Below are 20,736 nucleotides of genomic sequence, written 5' to 3' on the forward strand. Positions count from 1 at the left end.
CAGTGACATCACGTGGCGTAAAAACAATGGAAATACAATAAAGTTTAAGACACTTTGTGGTTGGCGCAATAAGTTTCTCGTATCACAGAAGTTCAGAACAGTCGACCAGATACAAAACCACAAGTTCTGGCCATTTAGGAAAAATAAAAACCACAATCTGTCCGACAGTCGGAACGTCCGATAAATATCGAATAAATAATCAGGAACTTCCCTCCGTCTGCTCCTCGGCTCTCCACGCTGTCATGGTGCGGGGGCCCAGAGGGCAGTAGGAAGCATGCAGTCACTGGCACAACACGGCTGCTGGCGTACTACAAATCCCAGCATGACCTGCAATGGAGCCATTCAATAAGGAGTTGTGGAAGAGCAGCTGACATCCCAGGGTGTGGGTATAGGGAGGCGGCCATTACTATACAGGGATGGGTCAGGCTGTGTGGTGCGCCCCCTACCTGCCACCAGGCCATCTACAGTCATACACCTCCGGCCGACAGGAGAAATAAGTATTCAACACCTCACTATTTTTCTCCCCAAATCTATTTCCAGCTGCTATTTACAGTATATTTTCCCAGATATTGGAAACAACCCAAGTAATATATATATCTATCAAATACATATATACAATCCATATATACACACATAGAATCCATATATATATATATATATATATGTACACATACAATCATACATACAATATATATATAATACACAATCCATACATAAAATCCATATATATATATATTTCTCATGGTGGGGAAAAGTCACACAAGACACATCTCATGGTGGAGGGAAAAGTCACACAAGACACATCTCATGGAGGAGAAAAGTCACACAAGACACATCTCATGATGGAGAAAAGTCACACAAGACACATCTCATGGAGGAGAAAAGTCACACAAGACACATCTCATGGAGGAGAAAAGTCACACAAGACGCATCTCATGGTGGAGGAGAAAAGTCACACAAGACACATCTCATGGAGGAGAAAAGTCACACAAGACACATCTCATGGTGGAGGAGAAAAGTCACACAAGACGCATCTCATGGTGGAGAAAAGTCACACAAGACACATCTCATGGAGGAGAAAAGTCACACAAGACACATCTCATGGTGGAGAAAAGTCACACAAGACGCATCTCATGGTGGAGGAGAAAAGTCACACAAGACACATCTCATGGAGGAGAAAAGTCACACAAGACGCATCTCATGGAGGAGAAAAGTCACACAAGACGCATCTCATGGTGGAGGAGAAAAGTCACACAAGACACATCTCATGGAGGAGAAAAGTCACACAAGACACATCTCATGGAGGAGAAAAGTCACACAAGACACATCTCATGGAGGAGAAAAGTCACACAAGACACATCTCATGGAGGAGAAAAGTCACACAAGACGCATCTCATGGTGGAGGAGAAAAGTCACTCAAGACACATCTCATGGAGGAGAAAAGTCACACAAGACACATCTCATGGAGGAGAAAAGTCACACAAGACACATCTCATGGAGGAGAAAAGTCACACAAGATGCATCTCTTGGTGGAGGAGAAAAGTCACACAAGACGCATCTCATGGTGGAGGAGAAAAGTCACACAAGACATCTCATGGAGGAGAAAAGTCACACAAGACGCATCTCTTGGTGGAGGAGAAAAGTCACACAAGACGCATCTCATGGTGGAGGAGAAAAGTCACACAAGACACATCTCATGGTGGAGGGAAAAGTCACACAAGACACATCTCATGGTGGAGGAGAAAAGTCACACAAGACACATCTCATGGTGGAGGGAAAAGTCACACAAGACACATCTCATGGAGGAGAAAAGTCACACAAGACACATCTCATGGAGGAGAAAAGTCACACAAGACACATCTCATGGAGGAGGAGAAAAGTCACACAAGACACATCTCATGGTGGAGGGAAAAGTCACACAAGACACATCTCATGGTGGAGGAGAAAAGTCACACAAGACACATCTCATGGTGGAGGGAAAAGTCACACAAGACACATCTCATGGAGGAGAAAAGTCACACAAGACACATCTCATGGAGGAGAAAAGTCACACAAGACGCATCTCTTGGTGGAGGAGAAAAGTCACACAAGACGCATCTCATGGTGGAGGAGAAAAGTCACACAAGACATCTCATGGAGGAGAAAAGTCACACAAGACGAATCTCATGGAGGAGGAGAAAAGTCACACAAGACATCTCGTGGTGGAGGAGAAAAGTCACACAAGACACATCTCATGGAGGAGAAAAGTCACACAAGAAGCATCTCATGGTGGAGGAGAAAATTCACACATGACATCTCATGGTGGAGGAGAAAAGTCACACAAGACGCGTCTCATGGTGGAGGAGAAAAGTCACACAAGATGCATCTCATGGTGGAGAAAAGTCACACTAGACGCATCTCATGGTGGAGGAGAAAAGTCACATAAGACGCATCTCATGGTGGAGGAGAAAAGTCACACAAGATGCATCTCATGGTGGAGAAAAGTCACACAAGACGCATCTCATGGTGGAGGAGAAAAGTCACACAAGATGCATCTCATGGTGGAGAAAAGTCACACAAGACGCATCTCATGGTGGAGGAGAAAAGTCACACAAGACTCATCTCATGGTGGAGGAGAAAAGTCACACAAGACGCATCTCATGGTGGAGGAGAAAAGTCACACAAGACGCATCTCATGGTGGAGGAGAAAAGTCACATAAGACGCATCTCATGCTGGAGGAGAAAAGTCACACAAGATGCATCTCATGGTGGAGGAGAAAAGTCACACAAGATGCATCTCATGGTGGAGGAGAAAAGTCACACAAGATGCATCTCATGGTGGAGGAGAAAAGTCACACAAGACACATCTCATGGTGGAGAAAAGTCACACAAGACACATCTCATGGTGGGGAAAAGTCACACAAGACATCTCATGGAGGAGAAAAGTCACACAAGACACATCTCATGGTGGAGGAGAAAAGTCACACAAGACATCTCATGGAGGAGAAAAGTCACACAAGACATCTCATGGTGGAGGAGAAAAGTCACACAAGACATCTCATGGTGGTGGAGAAAAGTCACACAAGACATCTCATGGTGGTGGAGAAAAGTCACACAAGACACATCTCATGGTGGGGAGTAGTCACACAAGACACATCTCATGGTGGGGAAAAGTCACACAAGACGCATCTAATGGTGGAGAAAAGTCACACAAGACACATCTCATGGTGGAGAAAAGTCACACAAGACGCATCTCATGGGGGAGAAAAGTCACACAAGACGCATCTCATGGTGGAGAAAAGTCACACAAGACGCATCTCATGGGGGAGAAAAGTCACACAAGACGCATCTCATGGTGGAGAAAAGTCACACAAGACACATCTCATGGGGGAGAAAAGTCACACAAGACGCATCTCATGGGGGAGAAAAGTCACACAAGACGCATCTCATGGTGGAGAAAAGTCACACAAGACACATCTCATGGGGGAGAAAAGTCACACAAGACACATTTCATGGTGGGGAAAAGTCACACAAGACACATCTCATGGTGGTGGAGAAAAGTCACACAAGACATCTCATGGTGGGGAGAAGTCACACAAGACACATCTCATGGTGGGGAAAAGTCACACAAGACACATCTCATGGTGGAGAAAAGTCACACAAGACACATCTCATGGGGGAGAAAAGTCACACAAGACACATTTCATGGTGGGGAAAAGTCACACAAGACACATCTCATGGTGGTGGAGAAAAGTCACACAAGACATCTCATGGTGGGGAGAAGTCACACAAGACACATCTCATGGTGGGGAAAAGTCACACAAGACACATCTCATGGTGGAGAAAAGTCACACAAGACACATCTCATGGAGGAGGAGAAAAGTCACACAAGACGCATCTCATGGTGGAGAAAAGTCACACAAGACACATCTCATGGTGGAGGAGAAAAGTCACACAAGACACATCTCATGGAGGAGGAGAAAAGTCACACAAGACGCATCTCATGGTGGAGAAAAGTCACACAAGACGCATCTCATGGTGGAGGAGAAAAGTCACACAAGACACATCTCATGGTGGAGAAAAGTCACTCAAGACGCATCTCATGGTGGAGGAGAAAAGTCACACAAGACGCATCTCATGGTGGAGAAAAGTCACACAAGACGCATCTCATGGTGGAGGAGAAAAGTCACACAAGACACATCTCATGGAGGAGAAAAGTCACACAAGACGCATCTCATGGTGGAGGAGAAAAGTCACACAAGACGCATCTCATGGTGGAGGAGAAAAGTCACACAAGACGCATCTCATGGTGGAGAAAAGTCACACAAAACACATCTCATGGTGGAGGAGAAAAGTCACACAAGACGCATCTAATGGTGGAGAAAAGTCACACAAGACACATCTCATGGTGGAGAAAAGTCACACAAGACACATCTCATGGTGGAGGAGAAAAGTCACACAAGACACATCTCATGGTGGAGGAGAAAAGTCACACAAGACACATCTCATGGTGGAGAAAAGTCACACAAGACATCTCATGGTGGAGAAAAGTCACACAAGAGGCATCTCATGGGGGAGAAAAGTCACACAAGACACATCTCATGGTGGAGGAGAAAAGTCACACACGACACATCTCATGGTGGAGGAGAAAAGTCACACAAGACATCTCATGGTGGAGGAGAAAAGTCACACAAGACACATCTCATGGTGGGGAAAAGTCACACAAGACACATCTCATGGTGGAGAAAAGTCACACAAGACGCATCTCATGGGGGAGAAAAGTCACACAAGACGCATCTCATGGTGGAGAAAAGTCACACAAGACACATCTCATGGGGGAGAAAAGTCACACAAGACACATCTCATGGTGGAGAAAAGTCACACAAGACACATCTCATGGTGGAGAAAAGTCAAACAAGACGCATCTCATGGTGGAGGAGAAAAGTCACACAAGACACATCTCATGGTGGAGAAAAGTCACAAGACACATCTCATGGTGGAGGAGAAAAGTCACACAAGACACATCTCATGGAGGAGAAAAGTCACACAAGACACATCTCATGGAGGAGAAAAGTCACACAAGACGCATCTCTTGGTGGAGGAGAAAAGTCACACAAGACGCATCTCATGGTGGAGGAGAAAAGTCACACAAGACATCTCATGGAGGAGAAAAGTCACACAAGACGAATCTCATGGAGGAGGAGAAAAGTCACACAAGACACATCTCGTGGTGGAGGAGAAAAGTCACACAAGACACATCTCATGGAGGAGAAAAGTCACACAAGAAGCATCTCATGGTGGAGGAGAAAATTCACACATGACATCTCATGGTGGAGGAGAAAAGTCACACAAGACGCGTCTCATGGTGGAGGAGAAAAGTCACACAAGATGCATCTCATGGTGGAGAAAAGTCACACTAGACGCATCTCATGGTGGAGGAGAAAAGTCACATAAGACGCATCTCATGGTGGAGGAGAAAAGTCACACAAGATGCATCTCATGGTGGAGGAGAAAAGTCACACAAGATGCATCTCATGGTGGAGAAAAGTCACACAAGACGCATCTCATGGTGGAGGAGAAAAGTCACACAAGACTCATCTCATGGTGGAGGAGAAAAGTCACACAAGACGCATCTCATGGTGGAGGAGAAAAGTCACACAAGACGCATCTCATGGTGGAGGAGAAAAGTCACATAAGACGCATCTCATGCTGGAGGAGAAAAGTCACACAAGATGCATCTCATGGTGGAGGAGAAATGTCACACAAGATGCATCTCATGGTGGAGGAGAAAAGTCACACAAGATGCATCTCATGGTGGAGGAGAAAAGTCACACAAGACACATCTCATGGTGGAGAAAAGTCACACAAGACATCTCATGGTGGGGAAAAGTCACACAAGACATCTCATGGAGGAGAAAAGTCACACAAGACACATCTCATGGTGGAGGAGAAAAGTCACACAAGACATCTCATGGAGGAGAAAAGTCACACAAGACATCTCATGGTGGAGGAGAAAAGTCACACAAGACATCTCATGGTGGTGGAGAAAAGTCACACAAGACATCTCATGGTGGGGAGTAGTCACACAAGACACATCTCATGGTGGGGAAAAGTCACACAAGACGCATCTAATGGTGGAGAAAAGTCACACAAGACACATCTCATGGTGGAGAAAAGTCACACAAGACACATCTCATGGTGGAGGAGAAAAGTCACACAAGACACATCTCATGGTGGAGGAGAAAAGTCACAGAAGACACATCTCATGGTGGGGAAAAGTCACACAAGACACATCTCATGGTGGAGAAAAGTCACACAAGACGCATCTCATGGGGGAGAAAAGTCACACAAGACACATCTCATGGAGGAGAAAAGTCACACAAGACACATCTCATGGGGGAGAAAAGTCACACAAGACACATCTCATGGTGGAGGAGAAAAGTCACACAAGACACATCTCATGATGGAGAACAGTCACACAAGACACATCTCATGGTGGAGAAAAGTCACACAAGACACATCTCATGGTGGAGGAGAAAAGTCACACAAGACACATCTCATGGAGGAGAAAAGTCACACAAGACATCTCATGGAGGAGAAAAGTCACATAAGACGCATCTCATGGAGGAGAAAAGTCACACAAGATGCATCTCATGGAGGAGAAAAGTCACACAAGACACATCTCATGGTGGAGAAAAGTCACACAAGACACATCTCATGGTGGAGAAAAGTCACACAAGACACATCTCATGGAGGAGAAAAGTCACACAAGACGCATCTCATGGAGGAGAAAAGTCACACAAGACGCATCTCATGGAGGAGAAAAGTCACACAAGACGCATCTCATGGAGGAGAAAAGTCACACAAGACACATCTCATGGTGGAGGAGAAAAGTCACACAAGACACATCTCATGGTGGAGGAGAAAAGTCACACAAGACACATCTCATGGAGGAGAAAAGTCACACAAGACACATCTCATGGAGGAGAAAAGTCACACAAGACGCATCTCATGGAGGAGAAAAGTCACACAAGACGCATCTCATGGAGGAGAAAAGTCACACAAGACACATCTCATGGTGGAGAAAAGTCACACAAGACGCATCTCATGGTGGAGGAGAAAAGTCACACACGACACATCTCATGGTGGAGAAAAGTCACACAAGACGCATCTCATGGAGGAGAAAAGTCACACAAGACACATCTCATGGGGGAGATAAGTCACACAAGACACATCTCATGGTGGAGAAAAGTCACACAAGACGCATCTCATGGAGGAGAAAAGTCACACAAGACGCATCTCATGGAGGAGAAAAGTCACACAAGACGCATCTCATGGTGGAGAAAAGTCACACAAGACGCATCTCATGGTGGAGGAGAAAAGTCACACAAGACACATCTCATGGTGGAGGAGAAAAGTCACACAAGACGCATCTCATGGTGGAGAAAAGTCACACAAGACACATCTCATGGAGGAGAAAAGTCACACAAGACACATCTCATGGAGCAGAAAAGTCACACAAGACACATCTCATGGGGGAGAAAAGTCACACAAGACACATCTCATGGAGGAGAAAAGTCACACAAGACACATCTCATGGAGGAGAAAAGTCACACAAGACACATCTCATGGTGGAGGAGAAAAGTCACTCAAGACACATCTCATGGAGGAGAAAAGTCACACAAGACACATCTCATGGAGGAGAAAAGTCACACAAGACACATCTCATGGTGGAGAAAAGTCACACAAGACACATCTCATGGTGGAGAAAAGTCACACAAGACACATCTCATGGTGGAGAAAAGTCACACAAGACACATCTCATGGGGGAGAAAAGTCACACAAGACGCATCTCATGGAGGAGAAAAGTCACACAAGACGCATCTCATGGGGGAGAAAAGTCACACAAGACACATCTCATCTCTCCTCTGTATATATATATATAGATCTCCTCTCCTCTGTATATATATATATAGATCTCCTCTGTATATATATAGATCCCCTCTGTATATATATATATATATATAGATCTCCTCTCCTCTGTGTATATATATATATAGATCTCCTCTCCTCTGTATATATATATATATATATATATATATTGCAGTAACACAGGTTTTGCTATACACATGTTTATTCCCTTTGTGTATATATATATATATATATATATATAGATCTCCTCTCCTCTGTATATATATATACATAGATCTCCTCTCCTCTGTATATATATATTGCAGTAACACAGGTTTTGCTATACACATGTTTATTCCCTTTGTGTATATATATATATAGATCTCCTCTCCTCTGTATATATATATAGATCTCCTCTCCTCTGTATATATATATATATAGATCTCCTCTCCTCTGTATATATATATATATAGATCTCCTCTCCTCTGTATATATATATAGATCTCCTCTCCTCTGTATATATATATATATAGATCTCCTCTCCTCTGTATATATATATATATAGATCTCCTCTCCTCTGTATATATATATATAGATCTCCTCTCCTCTGTATATATATATATTGCAGTAACACAGGTTTTGCTATACACATGTTTATTCCCTTTGTGTATATATATATATATATATATATATATAGATCTCCTCTCCTCTGTATATATATATATACATAGATCTCCTCTCCTCTGTATATATATATTGCAGTAACACAGGTTTTGCTATACACATGTTTATTCCCTTTGTGTATATATATATATATATATATATATATAGATCTCCTCTCCTCTGTATATATATATATATATAGATCTCCTCTCCTCTGTGTATATATATATATATAGAACAATTGATAGCGCAAAGGGAACCTTTTAAATTATTTTATTGTATAAACATAACACTCGTGGTAGTGATTAAAATGTATTAGCCACCATACACTACTTATATTGCCGCATCCATTTATAAAGATGTATCACAAGTTGTAGTCCATATGTTCCTTTCGGCCACAATATTCATTAGTGCGTTTTCTACTTCTTATTCAAGGTGCGCTAGTATATTTGTGACCTCTCTTCTGTACGCGCCTCTCACACACCTCGATTGTCCATGTGTGGTAACTGTATTGGTTATGTGCATGTATTAACAGACGTATTGGATGTGCTTTTATTATTCATAGAGGTATTTTGATTGTGTGCCTCTATAGCAACTTAATGTCCATCTGTTAGTGGCAAATTATGTCACAGTCTTTTAGATATTTGCACATAGAGCAATGCATGTTGCACATTATGATCATGTCTATTTGAATTATTGCACACACTTATTGCACATATTCCTTATTACACATAGCACTTATCTCTTTTACGGCTTCTTAAGTAGTTGGTGCTTCTAGTTTCTTTCGGATGGGAGCCTCTTTATAGGTAATTGCCTGTCCGACGCGTTTCCTCTTACGATTCTTCCGGGACTTGTTTTCGGCTTTTTTTACTCCTCCTGTATCCTTTTTAGATGCGGCACTGAGGACGGCCGTCATTTGCCATTAACAGATGGACATTAAGTTGCTATAGAGGCACACAATCGGAATACCTCTATGAATAATAAAAGCACATCCAATACTTCTGGTAATACATGTACATAACCAACACGGTCACCACACATGGACAATCGAGGTGTGTGAGAGGCGCGTACAGAAGAGAGGTCACAAATATACTAGCGCACCTTGAATAAGAAGTAGAAAACGCACTAATGAATATTGTGGCCGAAAGGAACATATGGACTACAACTTGTGATACATCTCTATAAATGGATGCGGCAATATAAGTAGTGTATGGCGGCTAATACAGATTGTAATCACTACCACGAGTGTTATGTTTATACAATAAAATAATTTAAAAGGTTCCCTTTGCGCTATCAATTGTTCTACATATTATTGGGAGACCTAACAATATACGGTACGGACAAGTACCTTAGTGGATTATATATATATATATATATGTATATATATATCTCCTCTCCTCTGTATATATATATATATAGATCTCCTCTCCTCTGTATATATATATTGCAGTAACACAGGTTTTGCTATACACATGTTTATTCCCTTTGTGTATATATATATATAGATCTCCTCTCCTCTGTATATATATATATAGATCTCCTCTCCTCTGTATATATATATAGATCTCCTCTCCTCTGTATATATATATATAGATCTCCTCTCCTCTGTATATATATATATATATATATATATATATCTCCTCTCCTCAGTATATATATATAGATCTCCTCTCCTCTGTATATATATATATATATATATATAGATCTCCTCTCCTCTGTATATATATATATAGATCTCCTCTCCTCTGTATATATATTGCAGTAACACAGGTTTTGCTATTCACATGTTTATTCCCTTTGTGTATATATATATATAGATCTCCTCTCCTCTGTATATATATATATAGATCTCCTCTCCTCTGTATATATATATAGATCTCCTCTCCTCTGTATATATATATATATATATATATAGATCTCCTCTCCTCTGTATATATATATATATATATATATATTATGTATAGTATGGATTGATTGTATGTATGTGTATATATATATATATATATATATTATGTATAGTATGGATTGATTGTATGTATGTGTATATATATATATTATGTATAGTATGGATTGATTGTATGTATGTGTATATATATATATATTATGTATAGTATGGATTGATTGTATGTATGTGTATATATATATATATATATATTATGTATAGTATGGATTGATTGTATGTATGTGTATATATATATATTATGTATAGTATGGATTGATTGTATGTATGTGTATATATATATATTATGTATAGTATGGATTGATTGTATGTATGTGTGTATATATATATATTATGTATAGTATGGATTGATTGTATGTATGTGTATATATATATATTATGTATAGTATGGATTGATTGTATGTATGTGTGTATATATATATTATGTATAGTATGGATTGATTGTATGTATGTGTATATATATATTATGTATAGTATGGATTGATTGTATGTGTATATATATATATATTATGTATAGTATGGATTGATTGTATGTATGTGTATATATATATTATGTATAGTATGGATTGATTGTATGTATGTGTATATATATATATTATGTATAGTATGGATTGATTGTATGTGTATATATATATATATTATGTATAGTATGGATTGATTGTATGTATGTGTATATATATATATTATGTATAGTATGGATTGATTGTATGTATGTGTATATATATATATTATGTATAGTATGGATTGATTGTATGTGTATATATATATATATTATGTATAGTATGGATTGATTGTATGTATGTGTATATATATATATTATGTATAGTATGGATTGATTGTATGTATGTGTGTATATATATATATTATGTATAGTATGGATTGATTGTATGTATGTGTGTATATATATATATTATGTATAGTATGGATTGATTGTATGTATGTGTGTATATATATATATATATATTATGTATAGTATAGATTGATTGTATGTATGTGTATATATATATATTATGTATAGTATGGATTGATTGTATGTGTATATATATATATATATATTATGTATAGTATGGATTGATTGTATGTATGTGTATATATATATATTATGTATAGTATGGATTGATTGTATGTATGTGTATATATATATTATGTATAGTATGGATTGATTGTATGTGTATATATATATATATTATGTATAGTATGGATTGATTGTATGTATGTGTATATATATATTATGTATAGTATGGATTGATTGTATATATATATTATGTATAGTATGGATTGATTGTATGTATGTGTATATATATATATTATGTATAGTATGGATTGATTGTATGTATGTGTATATATATATATTATGTATAGTATGGATTGATTGTATGTATGTGTGTATATATATATATTATGTATAGTATGGATTGATTGTATGTATGTGTATATATATATTATGTATAGTATGGATTGTATACATGTTGGTAACAACCAAAGAAATTCAGACATCTGGGGAAAATTTCTGGTCAATATCAGCTGGAAATATATTTAGAAAATAGTGACGTGTTCAATACTTATTTCACTGGCTGTATATACTCCAGAGCTGCACTCACTCTTCTGCTGCCATCACAGCTCACATCTCCCAGTTGAATACTGGGCTTTTTATTTAGTCAGGATCAGTAGTGATCACTAGAATGATCAGGGAGAAGCGCGTGACCTGGCTCTCCCCGCTTTGTGTCACATGACTGAGAAGACCGCGCTTAGTGATCGCTCTGAACACTCAGATACTAATTTGTGATATGTCTGTATGATGTCCTACGTGGCCTACCCCTTGATGAGGGGTGGAGTCTGATCACTGCACCTAAGTGAGATGTCTCTTCTTTCCCCTCGCTGTCTGCAGGATGATATGATGGAATGGACGTCTCCTCCTTAGAGCAGATATAAGATCGTCATCAGAGGAAAAGGAGCAAAAAGATGAATGGGGAGGGGGGGATGGGGTAGGTACTCAAGTCAGGTGACCCAGGAGAGACCACTGCTTGTGACACATCAAGCACTACATTTCTGGTGGTCACATGACCCAGCTACAGTAATGTGATGAAGCAGATGGCACTACAGGAATACTGGGGGTTCTATTATATTGACCCCTGGATGCTTGGAGGAGACTTGTGTCCATCACATGGGGTGATTGAGGTGAGAATCCATCAGCCTCTGCACGGATCACATGACCTCTGGGAGCGGTCACAAGCGGCCGTGTTACGACAGTTCCCGTGGCATCCAGACATTGTGAGCACAGAGGAAAAGGAACACGTGGTAGATTGTCTTCACTTTAAGTCAACAATGTCTTCATCCAAGGACGTGGTGGGATAAAGGAGGCTACACGGGGGGCTCTCCTCCACGCTGACGGTAGATTCTGGGTCGGAGCTGGTGGAACAATGTCGCTGACCCTCAGAACTTTCGAAGGATTCTGAATTTATCCTGAGGAGAAAGTACAGAATCCATTAGGAGGAGGTCATGTGACCTGACCCTAGGGGGCGCTGCACCATAAATACTGCACCTCTGCTTCATGTTTTCTGGATCTTAGTGAATTGCTAAGATAAACCAAGTTATTTATTACTAGAGGAGCCCCCAATCCCACCCACGTAATCACTATTACTACAGGAGCCCCCGATCCCACCCAAATAATCACTATTACTACAGGAGCCCCCGATCCCACCTACAATCACTATTACTACAGGAGCCCCCGATCCCACCCAAATAATCACTATTACTACAAGAGCCCCCGATCCCACCCAAATAATCACTATTACTACAGAAGCCCCCGATCCCACCCAAATAATCACTATTACTACACCCAAATAATCACTATTACTAGAGGAGCCACAGATCCGACCTACAATCACTATTACTACAGGAGCCCCCGATCCCACCCACGTAATCACTATTACTACAGGAGCCCCCAATCCCACCCAAATAATCACTATTACTACAGGAGCCCCCGATCTCACCTACAATCACTATTACTACAGGAGCCCCCGATCCCACCCAAATAATCACTATTAATACAGGAGCCCCCGATCCGACCCACGTAATCACTATTACTACAGGAGCCCCAGATCCGAACAACGTAATCACTATTACTACAGGAGCCCCCGATCCCACCCAAATAATCACTATTACTACAGGAGCCCCCGATCCCACCCAAATAATCACTATTACTAGAGGAGCCCCCGATCCCACCTACAATCACTATTACTACAGGAGCCCCAGATCCCACCCAAATAATCACTATTACTACAGGAGCCCCCGATCCCACCCAAATAATCACTATTAATACAGGAGCCCCCGATCCCACCTACAATCACTATTACTACAGGAGCCCCAGATCCCACCCAAATAATCACTATTAATACAGGAGCCCCCGATCCGACCCACGTAATCACTATTACTACAGGAGCCCCCGATCCCACCCAAATAATCACTATTACTACAGGAGCCCCCGATCCCACCCAAATAATCACTATTACTAGAGGAGCCCCCGATCCCACCTACAATCACTATTACTACAGGAGCCCCCGATCCCACCCAAATAATCACTATTACTACAGAAGCCCCCGATCCCACCCAAATAATCACTATTACTACAGAAGCCCCCGATCCCACCCAAATAATCACTATTACTACAAGAGCCCCCGATCCCACCCAAATAATCACTATTACTACAGAAGCCCCCGATCCCACCCAAATAATCACTATTACTACAAGAGCCCCCGATCCCACCCAAATAATCACTATTACTACAGAAGCCCCCGATCCCACCCAAATAATCACTATTACTACACCCAAATAATCACTATTACTAGAGGAGCCACAGATCCGACCTACAATCACTATTACTACAGGAGCCCCCGATCCCACCCACGTAATCACTATTACTACAGGAGCCCCCAATCCCACCCAAATAATCACTATTACTACAGGAGCCCCCGATCTCACCTACAATCACTATTACTACAGGAGCCCCCGATCCCACCCAAATAATCACTATTAATACAGGAGCCCCCGATCCGACCCACGTAATCACTATTACTACAGGAGCCCCAGATCCGAACAACGTAATCACTATTACTACAGGAGCCCCCGATCCCACCCAAATAATCACTATTACTACAGGAGCCCCCGATCCCACCCAAATAATCACTATTACTAGAGGAGCCCCCGATCCCACCTACAATCACTATTACTACAGGAGCCCCAGATCCCACCCAAATAATCACTATTACTACAGGAGCCCCCGATCCCACCCAAATAATCACTATTAATACAGGAGCCCCCGATCCCACCTACAATCACTATTACTACAGGAGCCCCCGATCCCACCCAAATAATCACTATTAATACAGGAGCCCCCGATCCGACCCACGTAATCACTATTACTACAGGAGCCCCAGATCCGAACAACGTAATCACTATTACTACAGGAGCCCCCGATCCCACCCAAATAATCACTATTACTACAGGAGCCCCCGATCCCACCCAAATAATCACTATTACTAGAGGAGCCCCCGATCCCACCTACAATCACTATTACTACAGGAGCCCCCGATCCCACCCAAATAATCACTATTACTACAGGAGCCCCCGATCCCACCCAAATAATCACTATTACTAGAGGAGCCCCCGATCCCACCCAAATAATCACTATTACTACAGGAGCCCCAGATCCCACCCAAATAATCACTATTACTACAGGAGCCCCAGATCCCACCTACAATCACTATTACTACAGGAGCCCCAGATCCCACCCAAATAATCACTATTACTACAGGAGCCCCCGATCCGACCCACGTAATCACTATTACTACAGGAGCCCCCGATCCGACCCACGTAATCACTATTACTAGAGGAGCCCCCGATCCCACCCACGTAATCACTATTACTACAGGAGCCCCAGATCCGACCCACGTAATCACTATTACTACAGGAGCCCCCGATCCCACCCACATAATCACTATTACTACAGGAGCCCCAGATCCGACCCACGTAATCACTATTACTACAGGAGCCCCCGATCCCACCCAAATAATCACTATTACTACAGGAGCCCCCGATCCCACCCACGTAATCACTATTACTACAGGAGCCCCCGATCCCACCCATGTAATCACTTACTAGAGGAGCCCCCGATCCCACCCACGTAATCACTATTACTACAGGAGCCCCCGATCCCACCCACGTAATCAATATTACTACAGGAGCCCCCGATCCCACCCAAATAATCACTATTACTACAGGAGCCCCCGATCCCACCCAAATAATCACTATTACTACAGGAGCCCCAGATCCCACCCAAATAATCACTATTACTACAGGAGCCCCCGATCCCACCTACAGTCACTATTACTACAGGAGCCCCAGATCCCACCCAAATAATCACTATTACTAGAGGAGCCCCCGATCCCATCCACATAATCACTATTACTACAGGAGCCCCCGATCCCACCCAAATAATCACTATTACTACAGGAGCCCCAGATCCGACCCACGTAATAACTATTACTACAGGAGCCCCCGATCCCACCCAAATAATCACTATTACTACAGGAGCCCCCGATCCCACCCACGTAATCACTATTACTACAGGAGCCCCAGATCCCAGCCATGTAATCACTTACTAGAGGAGCCCCCGATCCCACCCACGTAATCACTATTACTACAGGAGCCCCCGATCCCACCCACGTAATCACTATTACTACAGGAGCCCCCGATCCCACCCAAATAATCACTATTACTACAGGAGCCCCCGATCCCACCCAAATAATCACTATTACTATAGGAGCCCCCGATCCCACCCACCTAATCACTATTACTACAGGAGCCCCAGATCCCACCCACGTAATCACTATTACTACAGGAGCCCCCGATCCCACCCACCTAATCACTATTACTACAGGAGCCCCCGATCCCACCCACCTAATCACTATTACTAGAGGAGCCCCCGATCCCACCCACATAATCACTATTACTACATGAGCCCCCGATCCCACCCAAATAATCACTATTACTACAGGAGCCCCAGATCCCACCCACCTAATCACTATTACTACAGGAGCCCCCGATCCCACCCACATAATCACTATTACTACAGGAGCCCCAGATCCCACCCACATAATCACTATTACTAGAGGAGCCCCCGATCCCACCCACGTAATCACTATTACTAGAGGAGCCACCGATCCCACCCACGTAATCACTATTGCTAGAGGAGCCCCTAATCCCACCCACGTAATCACTATTACTACAGGAGCCCCAGATCCCACCCACGTAATCACTATTACTAGAGGAGCCCCCGATCCCACCCACGTAATCACTATTACTACAGGAGCCCCAGATCCCACCCACGCAATCACTATTACTACAGGAGCCCCAGATCCCACCCACGTAATCACTATTACTACAGGAGCCCCCGATCCCACCCACGTAATCACTATTACTAGAGGAGCCCCCGATCCCACCCACGTAATCACTATTACTAGAGGAGCCCCCGATCCCACCAACGTAATCACTATTACTACAGGAGCCCCCGATCCCACCCAAATTATCACTATTACTAGAGGAGCCCCCGATCCCACCCACGTAATCACTATTACTACAGGAGCCCCCGATCGCACCCAAATAATCACTATTACTACAGGAGCCCCAAATCCCACCCACGTAAACACTATTACTACAGGAGCCCCAGATCCCACCCACGTAATCACTATTACTACAGGAGCCCAGATCCCACCCATGTAATCACTATTACTACAGGAGCCCCAGATCCCACCCACGTAATCACTATTACTAGAGGAGCCCCAGATCCCACCCACGTAATCACTATTACTAGAGGAGCCCCAGATCCCACCCACGTAATCACTATTACTAGAGGAGCCCCCGATCCCACCCACGTAATCACTATTACTACAGGAGCCCCCGATCCCACCCACATAATCACTATTACTACAGGAGCCCCAGATCCCACCCACGTAATCACTATTACTAGAAGAGCCCCCGATCCCACCCACATAATCACTATTACTACAGGAGCCCCAGATCCCACCCACGTAATCACTATTACTACAGGAGCCCCAGATCCCACCCACGTAATCACTATTACTAGAGGAGCCCCCGATCCCACCCACGTAATCACTATTACTAGAGGAGCCCCCGATCCCACCCACGTAATCACTATTACTACAGGAGCCCCCGATCCCACCCACGTAATCACTATTACTACAGGAGCCCCAGATCCCACCCACGTAATCACTATTACTAGAGGAGCCCCCGATCCCACCCACGTAATCACTATTACTACAGGAGCCCCCGATCCCATCCACGTAATCACTATTACTACAGGAGCCCAGATCCCACCCATGTAATCACTATTACTAGGGGAGCCCCCGATCCCACCCAAATAATCACTATTACTACAGGAGCCCCAGATCCCACCCACGTAATCACTATTACTACAGGAGCCCCCGATCCCACCCACGTAATCACTATTACTACAGGAGCCCCCGATCCCACCCACGTAATCACTATTACTACAGGAGCCCCCGATCCCACCCACATAATCAATATTACTACAGGAGCCCCAGATCCTACCCACGTAATCACTATTACTACAGGAGCCCCCGATCCCACCCACGTAATCACTATTACTAGAGGAGCCCCCAATCCCACCCACGTAATCACTATTACTACAGGAGCCCCCGATCCCACCCACGTAATCACTATTACTACAGGAGCCCCCGATATCACCCAAATAATCACCATTACTAGAGGAGCCCCCGATCCCACCCACGTAATCACTATTACTACAGGAGCCCCCGATTGCACCCAAATAATCACTATTACTACAGGAGCCCCAGATCCCACCCACGTAAACACTATTACTACAGGAGCCCCCTGATCCCACCCACATAATCACTATTACTACAGGAGCCCAGATCCCACCCACGTAATCACTATTACTAGAGGAGCCCCCGATCCCACCCACATAATCACTATTACTACAGGAGCCCCCGATCCCACCCACGTAATCACTATTACTTGAGGAGCCCCCGATCCCACCCACGTAATCACTATTACTACAGGAGCCCCAGATCCCACCCACGTAATCACTATTACGAGAGGAGCCCCCGATCCCACCCACAAAATCACTATTACTAGAGGAGCCCCCGATCCCACCCACGTAATCACTATTACTACAGGAGCCCCAGATCCTACCCACGTAATCACTATTACTAGAGGAGCCCCCGATCCCACCCACGTAATCACTATTACTACAGGAGCCCCCGATCCCACCCACGTAATCACTATTACTACAGAAGCCCCTGATCCCACCAACGTAATCACTATTACTACAGGAGCCCCCGATATCACCCAAATAATCACTATGACTAGAGGAGCCCCCGATCCCACCCACGTAATCACTATTACTAGAGGAGCCCCCGATCCCACCCACGTAATCACTATTACTACAGGAGCTCCCGATCGCACCCAAATAATCACTATTACTACAGGAGCCCCAGATCCCACCCACCTAATCACTATTACTACAGGAGCCCCAGATCCCACCCACATAATCACTATTACTACAGGAGCCCAGATCCCACCCACGTAATCACTATTACTAGAGGAGCCCCCGATCCCACCCACATAATCACTATTACTACAGGAGCCCCCGATCCCACCCACGTAATCACTATTACTACAGGAGCCCCAGATCCCACCCACGTAATCACTATTACGAGAGGAGCCCCCGATCCCACCCACAAAATCACTATTACTAGAGGAGCCCCCGATCCCACCCACATAATCAATATTACTACAGGAGCCCCAGATCCTACCCACGTAATCACTATTACTAGAGGAGCCCCCGATCCCACCCACGTAATCACTATTACTACAGGAGCCCCCGATCCCACCCACGTAATCACTATTACTACAGAAGCCCCTGATCCCACCAACGTAATCACTATTACTACAGGAGCCCCCGATATCACCCAAATAATCACTATGACTAGAGGAGCCCCCGATCCTACCCACGTAATCACTATTACTACAGGAGCCCCCGATCCCAGCCACGTAATCACTATTACTACAGAAGCCCCTGATCCCACCAACGTAATCACTATTACTACAGGAGCCCCCGATATCACCCACATAATCAATATTACTACAGGAGCCCCAGATCCTACCCACGTAATCACTATTACTACAGGAGCCCCCGATCCCAGCCACGTAATCACTATTACTAGAGGAGCCCCCGATCCCACCCACATAATCACTATTACTACAGGAGCCCCCGATCCCACCCAAATAATCACTATTACTACAGGAGCCCCCGATCCGACCCACGTAGTCACTATTACTAAAGGAGCCCCCGATCCCACCCACGTAATCACTATTACTACAGGAGCCCCCGATCCCACCCATGTAATCACTATTACTACAGGAGCCCCCGATCCCACCCACGTAATCACTATTACTAGAGGAGCCCCCGATCCCACCCACGTAATCACTATTACTACAGGAGCCCCCGATCCCACCCACGTAATCACTATTACTACAGGAGCCCCCGATATCACCCAAATAATCACCATTACTAGAGGAGCCCCCGATCCCACCCACGTAATCACTATTACTACAGGAGCCCCCGATCGCACCCAAATAATCACTATTACTACAGGAGCCCCAGATCCCACCCACGTAAACACTATTACTACAGGAGCCCCCTGATCCCACCCACATAATCACTATTACTACAGGAGCCCAGATCCCACCCACGTAATCACTATTACTAGAGGAGCCCCCGATCCCACCCACATAATCACTATTACTAGAGGAGCCCCCGATCCCACCCACGTAATCACTATTACTAGAGGAGCCCCCGATCCCACCCACAAAATCACTATTACTAGAGGAGCCCCCGATCCCACCCATATAATCAATATTACTACAGGAGCCCCAGATCCCACCCACGTAATCACTATTACTAGAGGAGCCCCCGATCCCACCCACAAAATCACTATTACTAGAGGAGCCCCCGATCCCACCCACATAATCAATATTACTACAGGAGCCCCAGATCCCACCCACGTAATCACTATTACTAGAGGAGCCCCCGATCCCACCCACGTAATCACTATCACTACAGGAGCCCCCGATCCCACCCACGTAATCACCATTACTAC

At 43.8% G+C, this 20,736-nt stretch overlaps 2 protein-coding genes across 3 annotated transcripts in view; one reads left to right on the forward strand and one right to left on the reverse strand.

Moving 5' to 3' along the window:
* Positions 1-3,103: 3,103 nt before the first annotated feature.
* Positions 3,104-8,375, forward strand: LOC130311752 (uncharacterized). 2 transcript variants are annotated; one of them, XM_056552520.1, is made up of 3 exons: positions 3,104-6,147; positions 6,183-7,900; positions 7,931-8,375. In XM_056552520.1, exons 1-3 carry the CDS (start codon positions 3,236-3,238, stop codon positions 8,005-8,007), a joined length of 4,707 nt encoding a protein of 1,568 aa, XP_056408495.1. In that variant the 5' UTR covers positions 3,104-3,235; the 3' UTR covers positions 8,008-8,375. The 2 variants fall into 2 exon arrangements, with proteins under 2 accessions (XP_056408495.1, XP_056408494.1); XM_056552519.1 differs by having other exon boundaries at positions 6,183-8,375.
* A 3,536-nt stretch (positions 8,376-11,911) lies between these two features.
* The window catches only part of GARNL3 (GTPase activating Rap/RanGAP domain like 3), a gene marked incomplete at its 5' end in the record, with an annotated part of 54,746 nt that continues 45,921 nt past the window's right edge, over positions 11,912-20,736 (reverse strand). Inside the window, 1 exon segment of the mRNA XM_056552517.1 lies at positions 11,912-12,976. Within this exon segment, the coding sequence (XP_056408492.1) occupies positions 12,823-12,976 (154 nt within the window).

Source organism: Hyla sarda, unplaced genomic scaffold, assembly GCF_029499605.1.
Source record: "Hyla sarda isolate aHylSar1 unplaced genomic scaffold, aHylSar1.hap1 scaffold_1666, whole genome shotgun sequence".
Taxonomy (NCBI): Eukaryota; Metazoa; Chordata; class Amphibia; order Anura; family Hylidae; genus Hyla; species Hyla sarda.